At 50.0% G+C, this 23,235-nt stretch overlaps 1 protein-coding gene across 2 annotated transcripts in view; it reads left to right on the plus strand.

Moving 5' to 3' along the window:
- Nucleotides 1–23,235, plus strand: part of LOC100353437 (AGBL carboxypeptidase 4) — a 669,119-nt gene that overhangs the window by 604,742 nt on the left and 41,142 nt on the right. For both annotated transcript variants that reach the window (XM_070078541.1, XM_070078542.1), the window contains exons 7-8: nt 5,443–5,595; nt 8,304–8,466. In XM_070078541.1, the coding sequence (XP_069934642.1) occupies nt 5,443–5,595; nt 8,304–8,466 (316 nt within the window). The remainder of the gene's footprint in view (nt 1–5,442; nt 5,596–8,303; nt 8,467–23,235) is intronic.

Consider the following 23,235-nt stretch of genomic DNA (forward strand, 5'->3'; position numbering starts at 1 on the left):
CCAGTAACCCAAGTTTTGAAATGGGCTAAGGAAATGAACAGATAATTCATAGGAAAAAATGCAAATAGTTTTTATAAATATTTTATCGTATACATTTAAGATGTATAACATAATTTATTTGAGAGACAGATAGAGAGATAGAGGGAGAGAGCACCCACTGGTTCACACTCCAAGTGCTCACAGCAGTCAGGGATGGGCCAGGCTGGAGCTGGGAGCTGAGAACTGCATCAGGGTCTCCCATGGGGATGCAAGAACCTTATTACTCGATCCATGACCACTGCCTCCCAGGGTCTGCTTTGGCAAGAAGCTGGAGTCAGGAGTCAGAGGCGGGAATCAAACCCAAGTATTCAGATATGACGGAATGTGGGCATCTTAACTCCTAGCCTAACAATTGCCCCCCACAAGTACGTTCTAAGCATATGAAAAGATACTCACCATATAATAAAAAATATAATTAGAGTAAGAGAAATTCAGTTGAAAACTAATCTGAGATATTATTGTTCACCTGTCAATATGGCAAATAGTTTGATTCTACCTATGTTATCAAGATAATAGAGAAAGGTGTTGGAGTTAGATAGGACTATACTGGCCCTTGTAGCTGCTCTGTCAGTGTTTATCAAATTTACAAGTCTCCATGGTAGCCGAACATTCTGCTTCCAGGAATTTGTCCTACATAGAATTGTGTATGTGTGAAAGGGTGTATGTGCAAAGTCCATCACTAAGACATCACTTGTACCAGGAGAAGATTGGAAACATCTTCAGTGGCTGTCGATGGGGAACAGGTTGGTTCATATATGGCTATGAAAAAGAATGGAGTAGCTCACCTTCAAGAGATATTTAGAGAAAAAGGCAGATCTGAGTAGTGTGTTAGGAGGACTATCTTTTTCAGGGGGCGGGGATGTTAGGGGACAGTCTCCAGAAGGGTGCATGTGAACCTGATGGCAAAACCTGGGGAGCCCAATTTGTGACTGGGGACAGGAACGGAAGCGAGATACGTTGCTGTGAAATAATACAGATCTTTTGATTTTTTTGAATCATGTGTATTCACCTGTGGTTAAAGTCACATTAGCTGCCAGGAGGCAGGATGGGCAGGGGAAGCCACACCCAAATGGTTATCAGAAGAGCCAGACTGAAGGATCTGCTCCTCCACCACCCTGCCGGCCAGCCCTCGGCCAGCAACTTCCCCACTTAAGGCTATCCGAGAAGGCTCAGAGAAAATCATTTCTAACGTCCTCTCTCACTTTGACATCCGGAGATATAAATCGCAGTTTTTCCTCACACGTTTCCTAAGTCGTCTCTCTACCTCCTCCTTGCCTCGGCAGCTCATCAAAAGCTCAGAGGAAAAGACAGACAATTGAAGAAAATAAAATTGCAAAGATGACTTTTATAGGGCTCCTGTTGAATCATTGTGTATTCCACCTCCAAAGCTGAAAATGATGAGTTTAATATCACACAGAGCAGTGCATCTTGTATCTCTCAAAAGACAGCTTATGCTACCCAGAGAACTGGAGCTCGGCAAGACATAATTTTTCACTCCAACTCTGAGGCAAATGAAATGACAGTCATCAAGCCCACATTCTAGAAGCAACATGGATTTCATTTGGTTTTAACTTCGTTTGAAAGTGTCCCAAGGAGGGAGATTCCCTCTAAATGTGGACTTTCCATTTTCCCCAGGACTACACACTAGGAAAAGGGAATAGAACGGGGGCCAGGATTTGCCTTGGCAGCCTCCAGCGTTGGTCACTGGTGAGGACCAGTTGAGTCGGGAGGCTGGGTGTCAGTCCCAGTTGTTCCACAAGCTTGGACATGTCCCTTTCCTGCGGGGGTCCATTATGGTGTCTGGGACAATCTCTCAGGGATCATTTGTTCAGTCACTGTGCACACAGCTACCCAGAATCCTTCGCTTACAGGCACTGGGCTCTCCATAGCCCCCTACTTTCAGGAAAGACTCTAAGATAACACTGCCCCAAGCCAGGAGGTGTGCAATGTGCAAACAGTAAGCAGAGGCAGACTAGCCAGTGTCTGCTTTGCAGATTACAAAGCGCCCACCCTCTTGCATAGGAGGAGTCTTCAAAAAATTCATAGGAAATGGATATTATGAAAAATCTGTGCTTGGAGTTCCACATTTTCCATGAGCTACTTGAAGACTCATATGTGCATGATTTTCAAATCTTTTTTGCACAAAAATAAATATATCTATTCATTCCAGTTTCCACAATCTTTTTCAAATACTATCATATTTGCATATTACTGGGGAGTAGCCACAAAAAAAATGTGACCAAGGCTTCATCTGTAAAGAGCGGCACCGGCGTGGGTCATGTGCAGTGAATGACAGTGATTATTGCTGTTGGGTTCCTACTGCAACTCTCCAGGGTTGGAACTGAAATACCCATTTTTTCAGTCAAAAAGCTGAGGCTCGAAAGTGGGGATTTCCAGGCCCAAGCTAGAAATTACCAGACTGGAGCAAACCTGCAAACAGGCTCAAAGTAAATACAGTTAGGTTACGTGGAAGGTAGTTCTCATTAATCAGAGAAGTGAATTCCAGTCGTGTCTGGCCATGAATGTGTTAACTGGTCCCGACCCGACCCACCAACCTCGCTTCTACAAAAGACTAAAGAGGGTGCCCGGGCAGGCCTCTCAGGGCCAGAGTGCAGGTGGTGTCAAAGTGAGGCGGGCGGGATTGGTCTCCACCTGCCTCAAACCCTCCATCTCATTGCAGATGGCTGCTGAATCTGCTGACCCATGGGTGGTGGTGTGTGTGTGTGTGTGTGTGCTCACACACGTGTGTACACACATGCGTGTTGTCTGGTTCCTTGAAGGCAAGTTCTCCAGTGTGGGGAGCAGCCCGGACTGGACTGAGTTACTGGAATTAAGACTTATTCTATGCATCTGCTCTCCCACAATATGGCGCTGGGAGAGAAGTAAACAGCTTCCACACAGCTGCCTCCAGTTCAGCTAATAAACTGTAGGACTTGCTCCTGATTGGAGGAGAGCAGCGTACTCGGCATGTGGGCAGCCGAGTTAGGATTGGCGGAGGAGGACTATAAAGGAGGAGAGAGACGGCATGCACCGGGAACATCTATGGGGAACATCTAAGGGGAACATCTGAAGGAACGCCTGTGCAGCCCCCAGAAAGCCGGCTGGCGGTGTGCCGCTCCCCTGCGGAAGTGGGGAATGTGGCCAGGGGGAACTGCCCTTCCACGGAGGTGGAAGGGATAGTAGCCAACCCGGGAAGAACCAGCAACAAACCCGGGGAGGGCCGAGCAGACGAAAGAACAGCGTAGGGTCCTGTGTCATTCCTCCACGAAGAGGGGGAGCGACATAATGGTGCCGTGACTCGGATAGGAAACCTAGGACGGATAGAAAACTTAGGAGGGAAGAAACGTGACTCGGATAGGAAACTTAGGACGGATATGAAACTTAGGAGGGAAGAAACGGGAAGAACTAGGGAAAATATCGGAGAGAGAAACTAGCAAACAGCCTAGGGAAAATATCGGAGAGAGAGACTAGCAAACAGCCTAGGGAAAAGCCGGACGAAAAAGGAGCCGGAAGAAGCTATTGAAAGCCTAGGCATAGACTCGGATATGGACTACGGGGGGAAGCTGGGAGAAATCTCTAAGGTCGAAAGCGAAAGTGAAAGCTAGAACAAACAGACTCGGATACGGACTGTGGGGAGAGGCCAGGAGAAATGAGGGAGGAATATTGTTGGAGGAAAGCTTGGGGAAACATACCGGGTAGAGAAAAATGTTAGGGAAATTGAAGCCGTGGGGGGCAGGCCAAGGCGGACACGAAAGCCACTTTGGGATTCTTAAGTTAGCCCGGGAATAGGGGGCGAAAAGTTGAAACCAGAAGCTGAAACGTGAGCCTGGTTGGGATCCGTCTGATTAGCCCGGGGAGCAAAGGACGGGAAGCCAAACCGTGGGGCGGAGACGTAAGCTGGGTTGAATTCGCCAGGCTAGCCCGGGGAACTTAGATTGAATGCTAGTGGCGGACACGTAAGCTACGCTGTGTGACTCGCGGAAGCCGCCGCGTGCAGAGAGAGCACGGGGCGTGAATAGATAGGGAACGGGGCTGGCGTGAGGCCGTGGTGCAGACGCGAAGGGCGTGGAGACCGCGGAGCGTGCGAAGCCAAGCCGCGCAAAGCCGGGAAGCTGCGCAGATGAGAGAGGCGCGGGCTGAAGCGGCTCAGCCGGGAAGCCGCCAAGAAGCAGCCTCGGGGCGGGCAGCGGGAAGCTGCGGGGATAAGAGAAACAGAAGTTTAGAAGTAAAAGAGAAATAGGAATGCTGGAAGATAGAAGTAAAATGGGAGAAATAGGAATGCCCGGAGATAGAGAAATAGAGAAATAGAAAGGCCTCCCTACAACACTGCAATGTGAGAGCTTGGATTCGGTCTGCCTGATTAAGTGAGGCGATGAGCACCTGCGGGCAGCTAGCAGCTTATGCACCGCAGGTCACCGAAGACAGGCACGAATTAACATCAGTAAGGCTTCCCCACAATACAACAATGAGAAAGCTTGGATTCGGTCTGCCTAATTAAGGCGGTAAGCACCAGCAAGCAGCTCGACCAGAGTATGAGCTGCAGGTCACCGAAGATAGGCACGAACCAACACTAATAAGTCTCCCCCACAATACAACAATTAGGAGGCTTGGATTCGGTCTGCCTAATTAAGGCGGTAAGCGCCAGCAGGTGGCTCGACCAGAGTGTGAGCCGCAGGTCACCGAACACAGGCACGCATCAGCGCCTAAAAACCTCCTCACAACATGGCGAAGAGAGGACCCGGATTCGGTTTGCCTGATTGATAGGACTTGTAAGAGCCTGTGGCAACTCTAGCAAGTAGAGCAGAGTGTGTGCCGCGGGACACCGAAGACAGGCGCGTATCAACGCCAAAAATAAAAAGAAAGGGGGATCTGTGGGGAGCAGCCCGGACTGGACTGAGTTACTGGAATTAAGACTTATTCTATGCATCTGCTCTCCCACAATATGGCGCTGGGAGAGAAGTAAACAGCTTCCACACAGCTGCCTCCAGTTCAGCTAATAAACTGTAGGACTTGCTCCTGATTGGAGGAGAGCAGCGTACTCGGCATGTGGGCAGCCGAGTTAGGATTGGCGGAGGAGGACTATAAAGGAGGAGAGAGACGGCATGCACCGGGAACATCTATGGGGAACATCTAAGGGGAACATCTGAAGGAACGCCTGTGCAGCCCCCAGAAAGCTGGCCGGCGGTGTGCCGCTCCCCTGCGGAAGTGGGGAATGTGGCCAGGGGGAACTGCCCTTCCACGGAGGTGGAAGGGATAGTAGCCAACCCGGGAAGAACCAGCAACAAACCCGGGGAGGGCCGAGCAGACGAAAGAACAGCGTAGGGTCCTGTGTCATTCCTCCACGAAGAGGGGGAGCGACACTCCAGCCCCACACTTCTCTTGCATTGCCCCCTCTCTCTACAGAAAACAAGCCTGGAGTTTTACATTGACATCCACGCCCACTCCACCATGATGAATGGCTTCATGTACGGCAACATCTTCGAGGATGAGGAGCTGTTCCAGAGGCAGGCCATCTTTCCTAAGCTCCTCTGCCAGAATGCTGAGGACTTCTCCTACGTAAGCCAAGAGCCCCCTCCCCCAGCCCGCCCCAGCCTCCTCAATGCCCCCACCCCCATCGGCACCCCCTCCCATCTCCCTCTCACCCCCTCCCTCCCTTCCTTCTTGCACAAGTCTTTCCGGTTTAACCTTTGTGAGAACGCCCACTCTGCGCCAGGGCTTGCTTGGAGGATAAAGACAGAGGCAAACAAGCTAAGCCCATGGCCTCAGCAGCTCTGCCCAGTCAGGACGGGAGAGCTTTGAAAGGGTGGTGCTGGGGCTGTGTGATGAGTTGGATTCACCAGTGAACGAGAGTCCAGTGTTCACCAGAGAGGGAAACGCTCCGAGCACCTGCCATGCACCAGACCCTGGCCCAGGTCTGTTTCCGTCCACCCCAGTTCTTCCAGTTGGAGCAGAGCGTGTCTGCCGAAGGGGTTCTGCAGCCACCACACTCTGCCTCCATGGCTCTTTCTGGGACTCCCGTTCTTCGCCAGTGATTGCTAGCTGATCATTCCCTACCCTGCCGCACCGTTTGTCATTTGGGAGGACAGCCATGGGTTGCTCTGGAGGCACTGAGCACTTTGACAAGCCCCGGAGCCTGCTCCTGTTCCAGCCCACCTTGCTTGTGAGGAGGTCCGGGGAGCTGTGGGGTTGGCGGTAGAGAAACGTACAGCTAAAAGCAGAAGGAGGGGGCTCAGAGGGTGGTTATGGCGACATGGGAGAGCGTTCCAGCACATTTTGCTGTTCTGCTGCTGAAGCTCTGAGGCCTGTTATTTCCACGAGGCCAGTGCAGAGTACACAAAGGTCACAGCGATTTTTGAAGTTGATGAGCTGAAAACTCACCTGCCCGTTGCTTCAGGCCTGGGCATTAACGGAGATGAATTTCTCTGCTCAGTAAGAGGCACTTTGAATCTTTGAATGTCGGACCAAGAAAGGACCTGGGACATTGTCTAGGCTCCTCTTTCTGCCCAGGAGACACCCACTGCCCAGGAAAGTTGAGCATCTACCTCAAGGCTACCCAGAATCCAGTGGTAGAATCAAAGCAGGTGGCTCCCCACATGCAACCGTGACACAGACGCAGCCATACTTGTTCCTATATGGGTATCCAGAGGATGGCCAGCCCTGACCTTTTTAAACCACTGTCATCTCAGAGCAGTCTGAGGCTTCCTGAGTCCCAGTCCCCTCTGCAAATCTGGCTCATAGGTCTCAGAGATCCTCAAAGGGTGAGGTTTCCAGGGCCTACAAAGGGGGACAGGCTGGGAGCCTTCCTTCTGGCCTTTTCTCGTCATGTTCCCGCACTGCCCCCTCCTCAAGAGCTCAGGGCTGGAGTCAAGTTCCTGTATCCTGCAATCGCTGTCCTTCTCTGATCCTCAGTGCCCAGTTCTAAAATGGGAGAGCTGGATTTCACAACATGGATTTCAAAGGCCTTTCAGACCTGACGTTCTATGTTTTTCGGATGTTTCCCTATGCTTCTAAATAAATACACGAACACATACAGACATTTCTGTTCCTCTCACTCTTTCTCTGTGTCTCTTTGTTTTTATTTTCCTCTCTTTTACTTTTTTTCTTATCTCCTACTGAACATGACCCCCATTCTCTCATTCAAACCGAAGTCTATTCGCTTACTGAGACTTCCTTGGGTTAGTCCTGAACGTACTTCTAACCTCCAGTGGACTGAAAGAGATGCAATTGTTACATCCACTTTACAGATGAGGAAAACCGAGGCTGTGACAAATCAGGTGACTTGCCTAACTTCCCGCAGTCAGTAGGTAGACAGTTTGAGTAGAGGACTTGCGACTCTGGCCTGCTTGTACTTTACTTCCTGTGTCCATGGTGATGGGTGCTGCCAACTCCCTAGTAAAGTGGCCCCCACGTCCTTGCAATGCCGGACACGAGCTGAGCTCTCCCTGGCAGAGGGGAGATGGGGTGACAGGAGTCATTTATCCTCAGTTCAAATCCATGAATCACTTACTTGCTCTACATCTGCGAGCCTCTGCTTACTGGTCTATGGAGAGGTAATAAGAGGTACTTATTCTGAAGTCTGAACAAGATACTACTCAGAGAACAAGGTTATAAAGTTGAAAGCGCTGCCCAAATTTCAGTTCTAATTATCTTCCTAATATAGTTGCTTCCTACTTTTTCCTGCCTGTCTGTCCCCACTCCAACTTCCACTAATATTTATTTTTTTTAAGATTTATTTATTTTACTTGAAAGTAAGAGTTACACAGAGAGAGGAGAGGCAGAGAGAGAGGTCTTCCATCCGATGGTTCACTCCCCCAATCGACTGGAACTGCACCGATCCGAAGCCAGGAGCCAGGAGCTTCTTCCGGGTCTCCCACGTGGGTGCAGGGGCCCAAGGACTTGGGCCATCTTCTACTGCTGTCCCGGGCCGTAGCAGAGAGATGGATGGGAAGTGGAACAGCAGGGTCTTGAACCGGCGCCCATATGGGATGCCGGTGCTTCAGGCCAGGGCTTTAACCCGCTGTGCCACAGCGCTGGCCCCCCACTAATATTTATTAAACGGCAATTACTGTGCCTCAAGCACTCTGCAGGATGCTTTCGTTCAATTACATGTGTTTATTCAATCTTCATCTGGGTCCTGTGACGTAGGTGAAAACCCCACTTTTCAGATGAGGAGGCCGAGCCCCTGAGGTGTTGTGTAGGTTGCTCAGGCTCCAAGAGCAGTCAGGCACTGAGCCCAGATTCTCTCGTCTACTTGGCTTTCACAGTCCAGCACATCCTTTAACCGGGATGCCATGAAAGCAGGAACTGGCCGCCGCTTCCTTGGGGGACTCCTGGACCACACTTCCTACTGCTATACGCTAGAAGTCTCCTTCTACAGCTACATCATTGGGGGTACCACCGCTGCTGTGCCGTACACTGAAGAAGCCTGTATCCTTGGCGAGAGTCCCTACCCATCCCTGGGCCAGCCCTCATCTGGCCAGGAGTACCAAGTCTGGCAGGATATATGAGTCAGGTCAGGAGTTCAGTCTCCAGCTCAGGTAAGAGCCCAAACTCTGGCGGGGAGGATGGAGGTGGCTGGTTCTGCTGGTGATGTCACTGGACTGTCCTCTTTGCTACCACTTCCGACTTCCGTATGAACACACACACCCTCCCTCCACCACACCCCAAGTCTCCCTCGCACCCCTGGACCCGTGGCTTGCCGTGGCTTGCGGCTCTGTCACCTTCCTCTCTCCCCTCCCTGGGTAGCGAGTCTTCTGCCATCTAAGGCGTGCTCAGTGTGTAGGCTGGGGGACCTCGCGCAGCACTGCTGAGGAATGGTTTGATGTCGTGACTCCTCCTGTAATCCTGAACATGCAAAATCTTCTTTCCTCTTTTCCTCCTCTGTCTTCATGTGCTCCTGCCAGCTCACTTTCCCTTCCTCATATTCACTATTTTTCCTTTGACTCATCTTTTTCTCCCCGTCCCCTCTCTTCTCCTCTCTCCCCCAAAGCCTGTCCTGTTTTCCACTCCCTACTTCTTGTTTCCCCTTCATTCCCTCCTTCCCATCTTTGCTCCTGTTCCTGCCCTCCCCTCCTTTTCCCTCCTCTTCCCTTCCCTCCTCTCCCCTCCTCACCTCTCCCAACCCCTCCTCTCCTCTCCCCTCATCTCCCTTTCTCTCTTCTCCTCTTCTCTCCTTCTCTCCCTTCCTCTCCACTCCCCTTCTCTCCTCTCCCCTCCCCTCCTCCCCTCTCTCCTCCCCCTCTCCTCTCCTCTCCCCTCCCCTTCCCTTCTCCTTGCCTCTCCTCCCCTCCCCCTCCTCTCCTCTCCTCCTCTCTCGCCCTTCTCTCCTCTCTTCTCCTCTCCTCTCTTCTCCTCTCCTCTCCTCTCCTCTCCTCTCCTCTCCCTTGTCTTTCCTTGCTCACCCTCTGTGCAGCTGTCTCTCTGACATTGTATTTCCTTTGACAAATTTTTTTTTTCTCTTGGTTTTCTCATAACATTTCTGTGGAACCTCCTAAGCTCTCCATGATGAAATTAGAGGTTGCTTTCTCATTTGCTTGATCTTCTTAGGGATTATCTGGAAATTCCATCTTCCTGAGTGTTATTTTAATTTTAAAGACACAGGGTCAGGGCTGAGACAGATTCTGCTCTCCTTTGTCCTTTTGTCTTTGGGTTGACCCATTTCTCCTTTCCTAACACTTTTTCTCAGAGAAAGAATTACAGTGGAGGGAGGAGGAAGGAAAAGGGTGGAATGAACTCCATATCCCTCAGTACCAGTGGGGAACTGGTTCCAGGAACCCTGGGGATACCAAAGTCTGCAAATGTTCAAGACCCTTCTATCAAATGATGTGGTATTTGCATATAAACTACATTCTCCTGTGTACTTCCCATAATCTCTAGATTATTTATAATACCTAATGCAATGTAAATGCTAAGCAAACTGTTTAGTGAGCATTGACAACAAAAAGAAGTCTGTACATATTCAGTGTAATGGAAAAAAATCCCTCTCTGTGGTTGACTGAATCCTTGGATACAGAACCTGCAGATTTGGAACCCACAGACACAGAGGGCCAGCTATGTATGTAAGTGTTCTCTCCCTGGAAATGCAAGTGCTTTTCTAAAAGATTTATTTATTTATTTGATTGGCAAAGTTGGGGGGGGGGATCAAATGGCTGCAAAGGCCAGGCCTAGCCAGGCCAATGCCAGAAGCCAGGAGATGCTTGCTCCACTGTTTTCCCAGATACATTAGCAGGGAGCTGGATCAGAAGTGGTGCAGTCAGGACAGGAACTGGTGTCCATCTGGGATGGTTGGATGGTGGCTTAACCCCTTACACCACAGTACTGGCCCCTGCAAGTGTTCTTTTTAGGCTTTTGTCAACACTTGGTGAATGTCATGGGGTTTCTACTACACTCTCTGTGGGAAAAAAAAATCTTTTCTGGTCACATCATTACTTAGGATTCATCCACCCAACAAATTGCAATCTAGAGGCCCAATTCCCTTGCTGGGAACATGGGAGGAAGGACAGTGCCCCAGAGGGAGGAGCTAGAAGGAAGCAGGCAGGGCCGTGGAGCAGTACCCCAGGCCCTGCAGAACACAGGAGAGAGGACAGGAGCTGCGAGTCCCTTCCCTACATCTCCAAGACTGAGAGTGTCACCTTGAAATCTGCTTGAATATCCAACCGGCTCAGCAAGGTCAAGGAAGCAGGCTCTGCCCTGAGGCAAAGGATCTGTGGTTTCCAAAGTCCTGTCCACCTCTTGTGTGCCACACTGCCCTCCCTCCCCCACGTTTGGGGATGTGTGCCCCATGACTATTCCAGGATCCCCCAACTCCAGCCATATGCACGTGAGTCTCATTTCCCGTTGAAGCTGCTTTTCTCTCCCACAACACAGTGGCAGAGGAGGTGGAGGGAGTTGCCTGAAGGAGAGTTTGAGCTTGTGCACCAGAGGGCATTCTGCAGCCCTGTTCACGATGAGACGCACATGGGCCCCTCCAGAAGAGGTCAGCGTTGGCCATTGTTATCTGATGCCCAGTTCAGTGGGTTCTCCTGTTTTCTCTTAGTGCCTCTGACTTGCTTTTTTTTTTTTTTTTTTTTTTTTGCTAGAAGTAGATATGTTTCTTAGGAGAGTGCTCCTGCCTTAGCCCGGGCCCAAGGTTTCTGCCCCTAACAATTCAATCCTATTCATCAGGAGCAAACACATCATTAGGACATGCCAAAGCTCATACAATACACCACGGTAAAAAACTGAACAAGAAAGTATGGATCCTGCCTGGGAAGACAGAAAAGAAATGATGATAATAGCATGTATGGTAAGCTCTGCAGTGGAGGAATTCCAAAAGGCTGCGGGGTACCCTCATTTAGCAAACATCTATTGAGTGCCTGCCATAGATCAGGTAAACTTCTAGGTACCAGCAAGGTGACAGTAAACAAAATGTCTTTACATGGATGCAGGGGACGTCTCAGAGAGTCCTGGGATCCAGGGAAGGCTTCCCAGTGGCAGACGCATCTAAGCTGGATTTTTAAGACTGAGTAGAAGCTGGTCAGGCTGGTCTGGGATGTGTGATGTGTTGCTGGAGGGGGAACACCGCAGACCTGTGATCAGGGTGGGGAAGGACGTTGCATAGGAGCTGTAAGTGGTCCAGGACTTTGTATCCAAGGTGTAAGTATGAAATGCAGTCTGTGAGGAATTGGAGCCTGAATATGAAGGCAATAAAAAAGAACTAAAGGAGAATTTTAAGTAGGAGTGAAAAGTCACTCTGACAGCAGAGGAAAGGAGAGATTGGAGGGGGCCAAGACTGAAGACAGGCTCAAGCGTTAGGACGCTGAGATGGCCATCCAGGTGGGACATTGTTCAGGCCTAGGCTAGGATGCCGTGAGATATTTAGGATGTGGAGCTAAGAAAACGTGACAGTTGAATGGATGGGGTGGCAGAGAGGAACAGGAGCTAATGATTGGTAGGGGAGAAGGGTGAGTTAGAGGGTCGTGCACCAGCTGAGCAGGCCATGGTGTGGTTGGAGGCAGCCTGCCTTGTTCTGTCACCCAGAGGATGAGAAGAGGAAACTGGAACTGGACCAGGGAAACTCAGGCCAAGTTAATGCACACAGGGTGATTTAACCTGGTTCCTGTTTGAAATACATTAAAAAAAAAAAAAAAACACCTCTCATAGCACAGGGGGACTTCAGGCAGACAGACTGTGATCTTTGTTGGCTGCTGGCTCCGTGTCCCAATCAGAAAAAGAAATTACATGGTCTGATGGGAACGGCAATATGGGCTGGGAGAAAGTGTCCTCTAGACTGAGAGTCAGGAGACCAGGATACTGATGAGAGCGCCAGCATCATCCCAGGGAGCGCCCTTCAGTGAGTCCTCCAGCCTCCGCTTCCTCTCCTTCACAACGCGGCCAAGGACTGTCACACTTACCTAATCTTCACTATAGGACTCAGAGATCATCATGGAGAAGCACGATGAAATGCGCAGAGAACAGACTGCAGGACCAGACATATCTGAGTTGTACTCCTGGCCCAGTCCCCTGCAAAATGTGCCACTTTGGGTGACTTGCACAGCCTCACCGGGCCTCAGTTTCTTGATCTGTAACAAGACTTAATCATACCTGATGCCACTGAGTTGGGATAAGGCTAAAGGAAATAATGTGTTTGAGTGCATACTAAAAACTAAATGGTGAGTTACTGTTGGTTCCCACATTGGAAACTTTCATTTATGTTGAAGAAGATTTGACCATTAGAACAAGAGGCCGCTGGCTATGTTGGTGGGGTTCCTGGGACAAAGGGCATTGGTGGGGGCACCATGGTTGAGGGCCTTAGCCACAGGATGAATGCCGACTGGTTCACACAGTGAAGGTGTGTGCAGTTCCCGTGATGGGGGTTCTCACGTCTGTTATCCAGGGTGCCCCCTTCCTAGTAGGGGCCAGGTTTGCCATAGGATACAGAGTGGGTATAAGGCCAGGAAAGGGCTGGGAGAGCTGGAGGATCCTGAGTGCTGTCTCACCCGGGTCCACAGTAGAGTCTGTCTCCCTGTGGACTAGAGAGTGTGTGTCTGTCAGTTCCGTTGTTCTCCCTGGAGAAGCATCAGCTGAACATGACCTGGGTCTTATTCTCTGATTTCCCTTCTCTACTACACCAGGGAAATAAAGCAACGGACACAATCACTGATGCTCGCCTAGCTGTGTGATCTGGGGCTGGCTACCTCACACCCTGAGCCTGTTTTCCCATTTGTAAAACAAACATAACACATACACTTTGTAGGGTGATGGGGAGTGAGAAACGGTGCCCTCTATCTGCAGCCCCCTGGTGCTTCCTGGCATCTGGTAGGTTCCCTACAAACATTCTTGTCCCCACTTTTCTCAGACTGCATGGCTTTCCTTCTGTTGGCTCAGACTTTAATCTGATGGCCTGGTTCTGAAGCCAGCATCAAGGGTTTGAATCCCGACTCCACCACTTCAACTGAGAGGCCTCCAGCTAGGCTTTGCAACTCTTCAGCCTCTGTTTCTGGCACTTCGCTACCTGTCAGAGTTATTGTGGAGTGCAATTATGTGTGGACATGACTGATCCCTTCCAGCTCTGACATTCTAAGTTTTTCTGATTCTGAAATCTAATTATATGGTTAATTCCATGCCTAGATGAATTTAGGATATCAAGAATCCTTAATTCTGTTATTGGAGGAATCTTAAGATTCACTGGTTCCAGATCATAGGAGTTGCTAATCTAATTGGGAAAAAAAAAATCAACTCTGTTCTGGACAGCTGATCAGGCTAAGCTAGCGGTCACTTCATCCTCCTGGTTGTTCTGTGCCTTCTCTGCTCTACTACATCAGTGAAATACAGATTGCTAATTGAGAGGTCTGTGGGTGAGCTTTGGGAAAAGTCCATTTACTGTCTAAAATGTGTGCAAAGAACAAGTTACAAGAGCTCATTTTCTCGAGGAAGGCCCATGGTTTTCAACAGAAGTTAACAGAGGGCCACCCTCAGAGGAGTCTGCCCCGGCTGGCGGCCCCTGGGCCTCTATTGCCTTCCTATGCTGTAGGAAGAACACAGCTCTGTGTCACACTGCTGAGTGTAAGTTCTGCTTTATGTCATTCTCAGGAGGGTCCTACCCAGTTCTCTAGCCACCATGAACTTCAGTTTCTTTATCTGTAGAGTAAGGATGGTAGTTATTTTGTTCACAGGGTTGCTATGAGGGTTACATGGGAGAGTGCAGAGAGTGCGTGTGAATCTCCAAGGCATAGAGTTGGTGCCATTGAGGCTTAGTTCCCTTGCCTTTCCTTCTTGTCATTGTTGTTTTTGTTGTTGTGAAATGATAAATCCCAGAGAATTTTGGACCATTCTTCAGCAAATCCTATTTACATTTTACTGGCCTGCCAAGTGATAAATATTCTCTGTTCAAGGGATTTTTAAAGAGAGAGAGAAAGGCTGAACTGGAATCATATTGTAACCCAGAGCTCCACTGGCCTTTGTTTATGCTCTAGTTAGAGGCCCAGGGGAAGCAGCTCTAAGACACAGTGGATGACAAAAATATCACAAACAGGGACCTGAGTCATGATAAAACTGCTTCCCACCCAGGTCTGGAGTGGGGGACACATTAAAATCAGAATTGCTGGCTCTAGGAGAATGGAATAGAATGGCTGAAATGGCCAAGAGAAGATGTTGAGGTTTCAACTTCAGCCAGTAGATTGGTCTCAATTCAGACCTTGCTATAGGGCTTCCAGTGGGGTCCTCTGGTGCACACACGAGACACTGAAGCCATCATTGGTTTACTCAACCACTCAACACAACTCACTGGGCACTAGAAAGGGACAGATGAAGAGCTCCTGCCCTCAAGACAAAGACCTTTTTGAAGGGAGGGAGAAAGGGACAGAGACCCAGTGTCACAGAGCAGAGAATGCTCCAGCACAGGGGAGCTCTGCTGGTGGAGGAAACACATGGGAGTCAGCTAACCCAGAGAGGGCGGCAAGAGGACAGTGAGAAGAGCTTTCTGGAGGGAGAGAAACTGAGGTAAGACCTCGGTGGTGAAGCCGATGTGGGAAGGAAGAGGAAGACGGAGTCGCCTTGCTGGTGCAGGGAGAAGCACAGGAGAGAGCCCAGATGCCAGAGAGAGGAGGTTTTGTCCAGGATTTTGGAGGATAGCTGGCACGAGGCCAGGAGCAGCAGGTGATCAGGAAATCTAGGCAGAGCCTGATCAGGAGGAGACGGAGAAAGCCTTGTGAAATACGGAACAGGAACATTGAACAAGCAGTAGTCACAGGTGTAATTATGAAGCAACTTTACTTTTTGTCCCCCATTGGCCTTACAGATAAATGGATATAGATTATAGACCTGGGGATATGAAAGCTCTGGCAGGCCCCATGAGTTTCCAATCAATCCCAGGAAATTAAAAGTTCTTTAATTAATCCTAGTCACAGGCAGTCTCAGCTCAGCAATGACTATGTTTGATCCAATCAAAACCTCTTCAAAGTAAAAGCCCTCCTCATCCTAGCTTGGCTATCCCATTTAGCGTCATGAGGCTGTTTATGGCGATGAAGGGGGTTAGAGTCAGGCTGGTTCCTTCTGATTCCCTGACGTGGCTGCCAGCCTTTCCCCATATGCCTACTGGTAGCTGTTCACTGCTCAAGGCTGGGCAGGAGGAGGGAGAGGAGAAGGGCAGGCAGGTCGTAGGAGGCCAGTCCTTTTGTGAGCTGGTGTGGGCAAGTCCCACATACTCTTCCAGGCATTTCCTTTCTGGTGCTGGAGATCCGCTGACATGGGCAAGTGCATCTGCTCTGACAGTTGGTTCTGGTTCCATTCACACTGTTGGGGTCACTGCACCCTTCCAGTGGCCCTCTTGTGTGAAGGTAGGGTAAATTTGCAAAACTGCCTTTCTGGTTTTCTTCTGCAAGTCCTTCACAGTGGTTTTACACCTCTCTCGGAAATGTGGGGTCTCAGATGAATCCAAAGGTCAAGCAGTTCTGTCTTAAGGACGTGTTGCAATATGTAACAGGTATGATTGAGTGTTGTTGCTGGGTATTTGAATATAGGTGGAGGGAAAATCAAGGAAGACGCCTGGGCATCTTGATTTGGACACTATGGTACATAGGAAGGCCTGGAGCAGTAGGGACTTTTGGAGAGGGGCAAGTTTTGATCTCCCTGTGTGGTATGTTGAGTGTGAGAGGCTCATGTGACATCCAAATGGAGAAATTTGGGAGACAGATGGCTGTGTGGATTTGAAGTCCTGGAGAAAGGTCTGGACTTTGGACAAATTCACAATAGATTTTTCTGCACAGTAATAAAGTCACAGTGATGGAAGTGATTTTCTTGGTGTGCCCAGTCAAGGAAGGCTTCTCTTGATGACCGGTAAAAAGAATGCTGGATTGGGAGTGAAGACCCCATCTCCAGTATGGCCTTTAGCCCCTTGCTCCCTTTGTAAAGCTGTGTGGCCTTGGTTTAAACCATTTCACTTCTGGCCTGACGTTGGGTCGGCTCTTAGTGAACAAAGCTGAATGAGGAGTGACGTAGAAGCAGGCCTTACCCAGCATCTCTGGTCCACTTGACTCGCCAGCAGGTCACAGGGGTACGTGATCTGTGCTGTTCCGAGGACTTGTTGGGGTGGGGGTGTAGTGGTGGGGAGGGGGGCACTGCCTGAGTTTTGTGCTTGCTGGGGAGGCTTCACTTTATAGGTGGGCAGAAGGCTAGGAAGCAGAAAGGTCTGACCTATTGGTTGGCATCTAAAGAAGCCTAGGAACTTTCCTGTTCTGGTTTGCTGCACCTAGCTTTGCTAAGATTCAGAAGTCAAACAAGCCTCAGTCAGAGGGTTTGGGGAACAGAAAGCAAGACTCACTGTCTGCTGCGTTTTATCTCCTCCACCCTAAAGACGCACACTGCATTTTGACCTTTAACTCTGAGTGCTTGCTGGTCAACTGGCTGAATGAATGAATGAACGAATGATAATAGGAGTACTGATGGTAGAGATAGTAGATAGATAGATAGTGTAGGCTTGGGGTGATCTCTTCCTGCTCTGAGTCCCAGTTCTCCTGTCTTTAGATTAGGAGAACGGAGTACGAGCTTCAGGTTCACTTGTAGATGCCGAGAATCGTGTGACCTGGGCCTTGGGTATAACACTTTCCTTTTACAAGCAGGGACACTGAAGCACAGAAAACTCAAAAAGCACACCCGGAACTGCACAGATACCGAGTGGAGAGTGGAAATGTAAACCCAGATTGGGCCAGCTCAGTGCTTGCCCTCTTCACCCTGCCTGGTGGGCTTTTGTCTCCCCTTGCTCCCTGCTGTGCCGTCAGCCCAGTTTCCTCTGTTTCCTGAGGATGAGGATCTTCACCTGAAAGCAAAGACTGGGACTTCCCCATCCAGTTCTTACTATTCTCTAGCTCCCGTCCTCCCTCTGCAACACCCGTCTCTGATATTGATCTGTCTGCGACCCCTGCCCACCCAGACCCTCTCTCTGTGGGGCTGGGCTGAGCTCCCTGCCCTCTGTGAGTCCTGCCGTGGATCCGCCTGTTGCTCACCTCCGGATGACAGTGTGCCCCTGCTTTCTGAACACCTCTTGCCCTGGCCTGGGAAATCATCCTGTTGTTACCTGCCCCCAGCCTCCCTCATCTCCCACAATGAGGCTTCTGTGGGTTTTCTCTGCTGTTGTCAAGTTTATAGCCATAATTCGAAATGCTGTTAATATTACTGTCAGCAGAGAAGTACAAATTACGAAGTTGTAAAGTTCCTTTATAGTGCTAACTGTCAGCCTTCGCGAGCAGCACTGCCAGGCTCCATGGAAACCACCTCAATGATATGGGGAGGTGATACAGTTTCCGGATGGGTGTTAGCTGACAGTTAGAAGCCATCTGGCCTCGTTCCTAAGTAACTTGAACCTGTGTGTATTCATGGTCACCCTTTTGCATAATTACTTGTGTTTCCATTTTCTTGTTGTACAAATACGGGGAAAGCCCCCAAAATGGAGGGATTTTATTCAAGATAAGTTCCAACCAATTGCTTTGAGCCTAACTATGACCAGCCCAAAGGACAAGGAGAGGGACTACTGTCTGCCGATCATCGATATTGAGCACACAGTAGTGAGTGGGTGGATGCCTTGAATACTTGGAATGACAGGGTTGGCAATATGTAGAACGAAAGCGTTGTTGTAATGGTGACCAACAGAAACATATAGCCCCCAAATGACTTCTTTCCAGGGAAGATACCACCAATTCCTTCACCAGTTCCCCAGGTTATACGCTACAGGCCCATAATTTCTACCTGTAGAATATAGCAAATAAATCAAAAGTAACTTAGGAAGACATGATACAGGGAAATGAGGGTTTCTATGTAGTAGAATGGTTTAGAATCTTATTTGACACTAAGCTTAATATTGATTGCAGGGAAGTGCGTCAGCCCCCTCATCTGCCACACACTATCCTGCTGCCAAAACGTGCTGGCTGTGGGCGCACGCACAGAAGCAGACTTGGGAACAATTTCCTGTCGTCCTCAACCTCTGGAACTCTGCATTCATTTCCAGTCCCCTACTCTATCTTAGACATTGATCAAATAGGGCATAGACCCAAGGCATCAGGTTAGAAAAGAAACACAAAGCTGGGTTCACCATCTGTCCTGATTTGCCCAAGACTGGAGGGCTTGGGGGACATTGAGTGCCAAAACCAGGACAGTTCTAGACAAACCAAGATGTTGGTTACCTTACCCAAAGTTATGGCCTGGGGAACTGGTAAAGGAATGGGGGGTATCTTCCCTGGAAAGAAGACATTTGGAGGCTAAATGTTTGCATTGGTCAAATCTCCAAAGACCAGTCAGGGAGCAGAAAGAGTAGCTCTGTTCTATGTAGTCTTAGAGGTCAAAACACAGGCCAGCGGGAGGCAACTCCATTCTTGACTTCTGTGTGGAAGATGATGGCAGGAAAGGTCTAGAACCCAAGGCTGCACTCGCTGAGTAACTGCAATGTGTCAGGCCCTGTGCTAGTTCCTGGGGGTGCAGAGCTGAGTAGTAATAACCTCTACCTGGACATGTGCCCAGTGTGCTAGAGAAGACAGATGGGAGAGTGATGGAGAGAGGAGCGCCTAGCCCAGCCTTGGGGACCAGGGAGTGAGAATAGGTACACACGCAAGGCAGCACATCACTTTAACCAAGCCTAGAAGGAAGAGAAGGGAGCAAGGTGTTTTGCAGGCAGAGAGAAGAGAGCACAGTGTGTGCAGAGTCCAAAGCATTAACAGAGGTGCTTCCTTCTGCTCCCTGGGGTGTGGACGGGGGAGTGAAAAGCAATGAGGCCACAGAAGGCTATTGAATCAGTTGGTTATGGACTGGTGATCAACGGCCACACTGGTGTTGTGGGGAGAGCACCCACAGGGGCGGCGACGGGAAGGCCGGGTTGGATGGGGTCAGACAAGAGCTCCATAAGCGCATGCCACACCACCTCACCAAATCACTCCTGCATCCTTTCTCACTCCCTTCACCTGTAAAGTGCTGTATTCCCTGGGAGACTGGCCCTGAAAGTAACTCAAAGGATCCTCTTCTTGCTCTGGAGAAACAAGGCCCAGTTTCTCCCATTGAGCTCTCTGCCCAGAGGTTTGGAGCTACCTCCTAGTGGCGGGTTGTGTGAGATTCATGAGCCACTTACTTTATTAACCTGGTTTCTGCTGCTAACTTGCTGTGTGCTGTTGGGCAAATTTTTTTTATTTTGACAGGCAGAGTGGACAGTGAGAGAGAGAGACAGAGAGAAAGGTCTTCCTTTGCCGTTGGTTCACCCTCCAATGGCCACCGCAGCTGGCGCGCTGCAGCCAGCTCACCGCGCTGATCCGATGGCAGGAGCCAGGTGCTTCTCCTGGTTTCCCATTGGGTGCAGGGCCCAAGCACTTGGGCCATCCTCCACTGCACTCCCTGGCCACAGCAGAGAGCTGGCCTGGAAGAGGGGCAACCGGGACAGAATCCGGCGCCCCGACCGGGACTAGAACCCGGTGTGCTGGCGCCGCAAGGCGGAGGATTAGCCTAGTGAACCACGGCGCCGGCCTGGGCAAATTCTTACCATTCCTGGGATCCTGTGTATAACATGAGGAGTTTGGACAAAGGTTCTCTGTTCTCCAAGCCTTTCATTTGGATCTAACTCACCTTCATTTAGCAGCTACTATGTGCTGGACACACTCATACCTAGGATTTTGTCAGACCTCTGGGGGCATGGACCATCCTCCACAGGACCACTGACCCTCCTTTTCTTCTAGAAAGACCTGAAGCACCTCCAGTCTCACTTCAGGCTGCACGTCCAGCCGAGACACGCTGCCTGTCTGGGGTTTCTTACCCATCAATATTTCCTCAAGATGACAAATGTGCTGCCAATAAGAGGAGGCAGCTGCCAACTCTGTCTGAGACAAGGGCCTTTAGCTGGGGCTGTGGCCGTGCTTGGCTTGTTGATGCATCTCGGGCGACAGAAGCTGGGAGTTGTGGCTGGGAGGATGCAAAATGGAATTTAGAGGGAGGAAGGGGTCAGGATCATTGCTCTCACTCTATGCAGATTTTGCCTTGAGTCAGTGGGGAAGAGAGGAGACAGAGAGTGCTTGTGTTTTGGGTCAAACCCAAATAGATTGACGGCATTTATGAGGCTCCTACAGAGTGCCAAGCCTTAGGTGGGCCATCCGGAAGTGAATAGCACTTACCAGTGCATAAATATCATCATCTCATTTGATCCCACTACTCCCTGGGGAGATGAGCATGATTATCTCTGTTTTAAAATAAGGCATCCAAGTGCAGGAGGAGGGGAGTGCATTCTATCCCTGAATGCCCCATCTTAAACCAGGAGTAGTCCCAGCTTCTGCAAGTACAGAAACTCAGAGCTGGGCAGAGGAAGCCTGTCCAGGTGACGCCATGGTCAGGAGGTGGGGCATTGCCTTCCGGAAGCTGGAGCCTGTTTCTTCAGATAGTAAGTCCCCTGCTTGCCCTTGCAAAAGACACTGACCTTGAAGAAATCAACTCTGTGGTTGAGGAGCTCCTAGCTGAGATGTCACAAACAGGTGCCATTGTTAAATAGGAGGATGAAAAAGATCACGGTCTTTGCCACCTGTGTGACCTGGACACAAGTCTCCATTCTGCTATTTATCAGAAATAAATGACCTATGTCTCCGAGCCTTGTTTGCCCATTTGTCAGAATGATTAGCATAAAACTTACCTCCCAGGGTTATTTCGAGGAGACAGAAAGATAGAATTACTCTCAGGATGCCTAATAGATTACCTGGATCACAGTAGGCACTCAATAAATGCTATTGCTGTTATTACTATTACTAGCCAAGTACTGCAGTGAGGGAACCATTTCTGGGCTTGGATTGGGTGTTCCATGGAACCTTCCATGAAGGGTTCTTAAGATTCTTAAGGGGTTCTTCACAGCTTAAACAGGAATCTTCTTAAAAACGTGTTTGGAGTACTCACGTATTCCGATACAGTCAGACTCCAGTACCTGTACTCGCATGCGTAATTCAGAAAAAAAATTTTTTTACCAAGACAAAGTCACTAATGATCAGCGTAAAGACTCAGTCTGTGGACAAGCTTCACGAGTGAGGCCAGGGTGTGGCCCGTGTCGGGGTGTGGAGCTCAGCTACCAACCACACAGGGAAACCCTTGTTAAGCTGGGGTCGCGGGAACGTGTTGTGCCATCAAGTTAGGATGCTCAGGTCCTCACTCTGGAATTCCAGAACCCGAAAGTCTGGTGATCTTTATTTTTCCTGTGATCACTGAGGCTTGACACTCCAGCTCTGTGCCTCAGTTTCCCTTTCCCCCATTGTGCCCACCTCATGAATGATTGTGCTCATCAAATGGCACTGTAGAAAAGAAATTATTTTTAAAATTATTGCACTCCATGTTCAAAGAAAGGTGATTCTTGGTGAAGGTGAGGAGGAGGAGGAGGAGGGGGCACAGGGAGAATTGGGAGGTATGCTGCTCTTTAGGAGAGAAAGTGGGTCTGGAAAGGGTGGGCACCGAGGCAGGGCCCAGAGGAGGCCCTGGGCATGTGTAGAGGCAGCCAAGGTTCTGCAGAGACCTGGCTCCATCAGAGAGATGCTGGCCATGTGGCTGATGGCCCACAAACAGAGCAGGAGTCTGGCTTCTCCCTCCCAGCCACTTCCCTGCGCCACTTGCCTGCAGGGAACACCAGCTGCGGCTTCACTGCCATTGCCTGAGGTTGAAGTGCCCTCTCCTGGCCCCCAGGGTGCATGGCTGTCTGTGACAGTCGAGTTCCTGTCTGTACAGAAGATTGGAAGGCAGCCAGTCCTTTGTCTGGCCTGAGACCCCAGCGCTGGGGCCAGAGGACGGAGGTGCAAATCCCCTGTACTTCTCCCAGGTTGCTCTCTGCAAGAATATCCCTCCTCGCTGCCCCTGCCATCCCTCTTCCCTCTCTCTCCTCCTTTGTGTCCATTTCTCCTTTTCCTTTGTCTTTTTAATCCACTTTTAATGCAGTGTAGCCTTCAGGGCTCTCACTGTCTCCCCTTGCTCTCTCCTCCTTTTTGTCTGTCTTCCTCCTTAGCTCCCAGTCTTAAGCCAAACAGTGGGAATGTTTTGCAACTCAAATTCATATTTGAATTTCTCCATTAGGATCCTCCATTTGGACAAACTTAAGCAAGCTGCTTAGTGCCCTACCACCTTAACTGATAGAGAGGACTGATGTCAGTGCTTTAGTGGGCTCCCTCCCACCTCCCACCCAGCAGGGGCTCAGCACTCCCCTCCCTTTCTCCTCTGCCTGGGAACCCCTCCTGCTGCTGGCTTGCCCTGTTGGTCCTCTTCTTTCTTTGCCAGTCCTGCCTTCCCTCCACTCCTGGGCTGCTCCTCAAACTGCAGTTCAGGTGCAGATTCCAGGACCACTTTTGAGCCTTTCAGAAAAGGGAACTCGACCTTCACCTTGAAGGAGCTATCTTTCAGGGCTCACTGTCTCCCTCTTCTGCTTTCCCAAGGGAAGACAGAATGTCTGGTCAGGAGCTGTGAGAGCTGAGCCAAGACACAGGCAGGGAGTCAAGGAGCAGCTCTGTCCCAGTGTATTCTGCAGAAAAGGGTTGTGATGAGGTGGGAATCGTCTCTGGAGCCCCCACATGACATCTGGTTGTGTGTGACCAGGAGCTGGGTGTTTTCATTTGCTTGCTTATTTAGCATTTGTGGCAAATTGCTGCAACAAAGCAATTGCCCAGCACTGAGCTCTTAGGAAACATCTCACCCAGGGACCCCTGTTGGGTGCCCAGTGAGAGGTGGTGGCCT

The sequence above is a fragment of the Oryctolagus cuniculus genome, chromosome 7 (assembly GCF_964237555.1).
Source record: "Oryctolagus cuniculus chromosome 7, mOryCun1.1, whole genome shotgun sequence".
NCBI classification, from domain to species: domain Eukaryota; kingdom Metazoa; phylum Chordata; class Mammalia; order Lagomorpha; family Leporidae; genus Oryctolagus; species Oryctolagus cuniculus.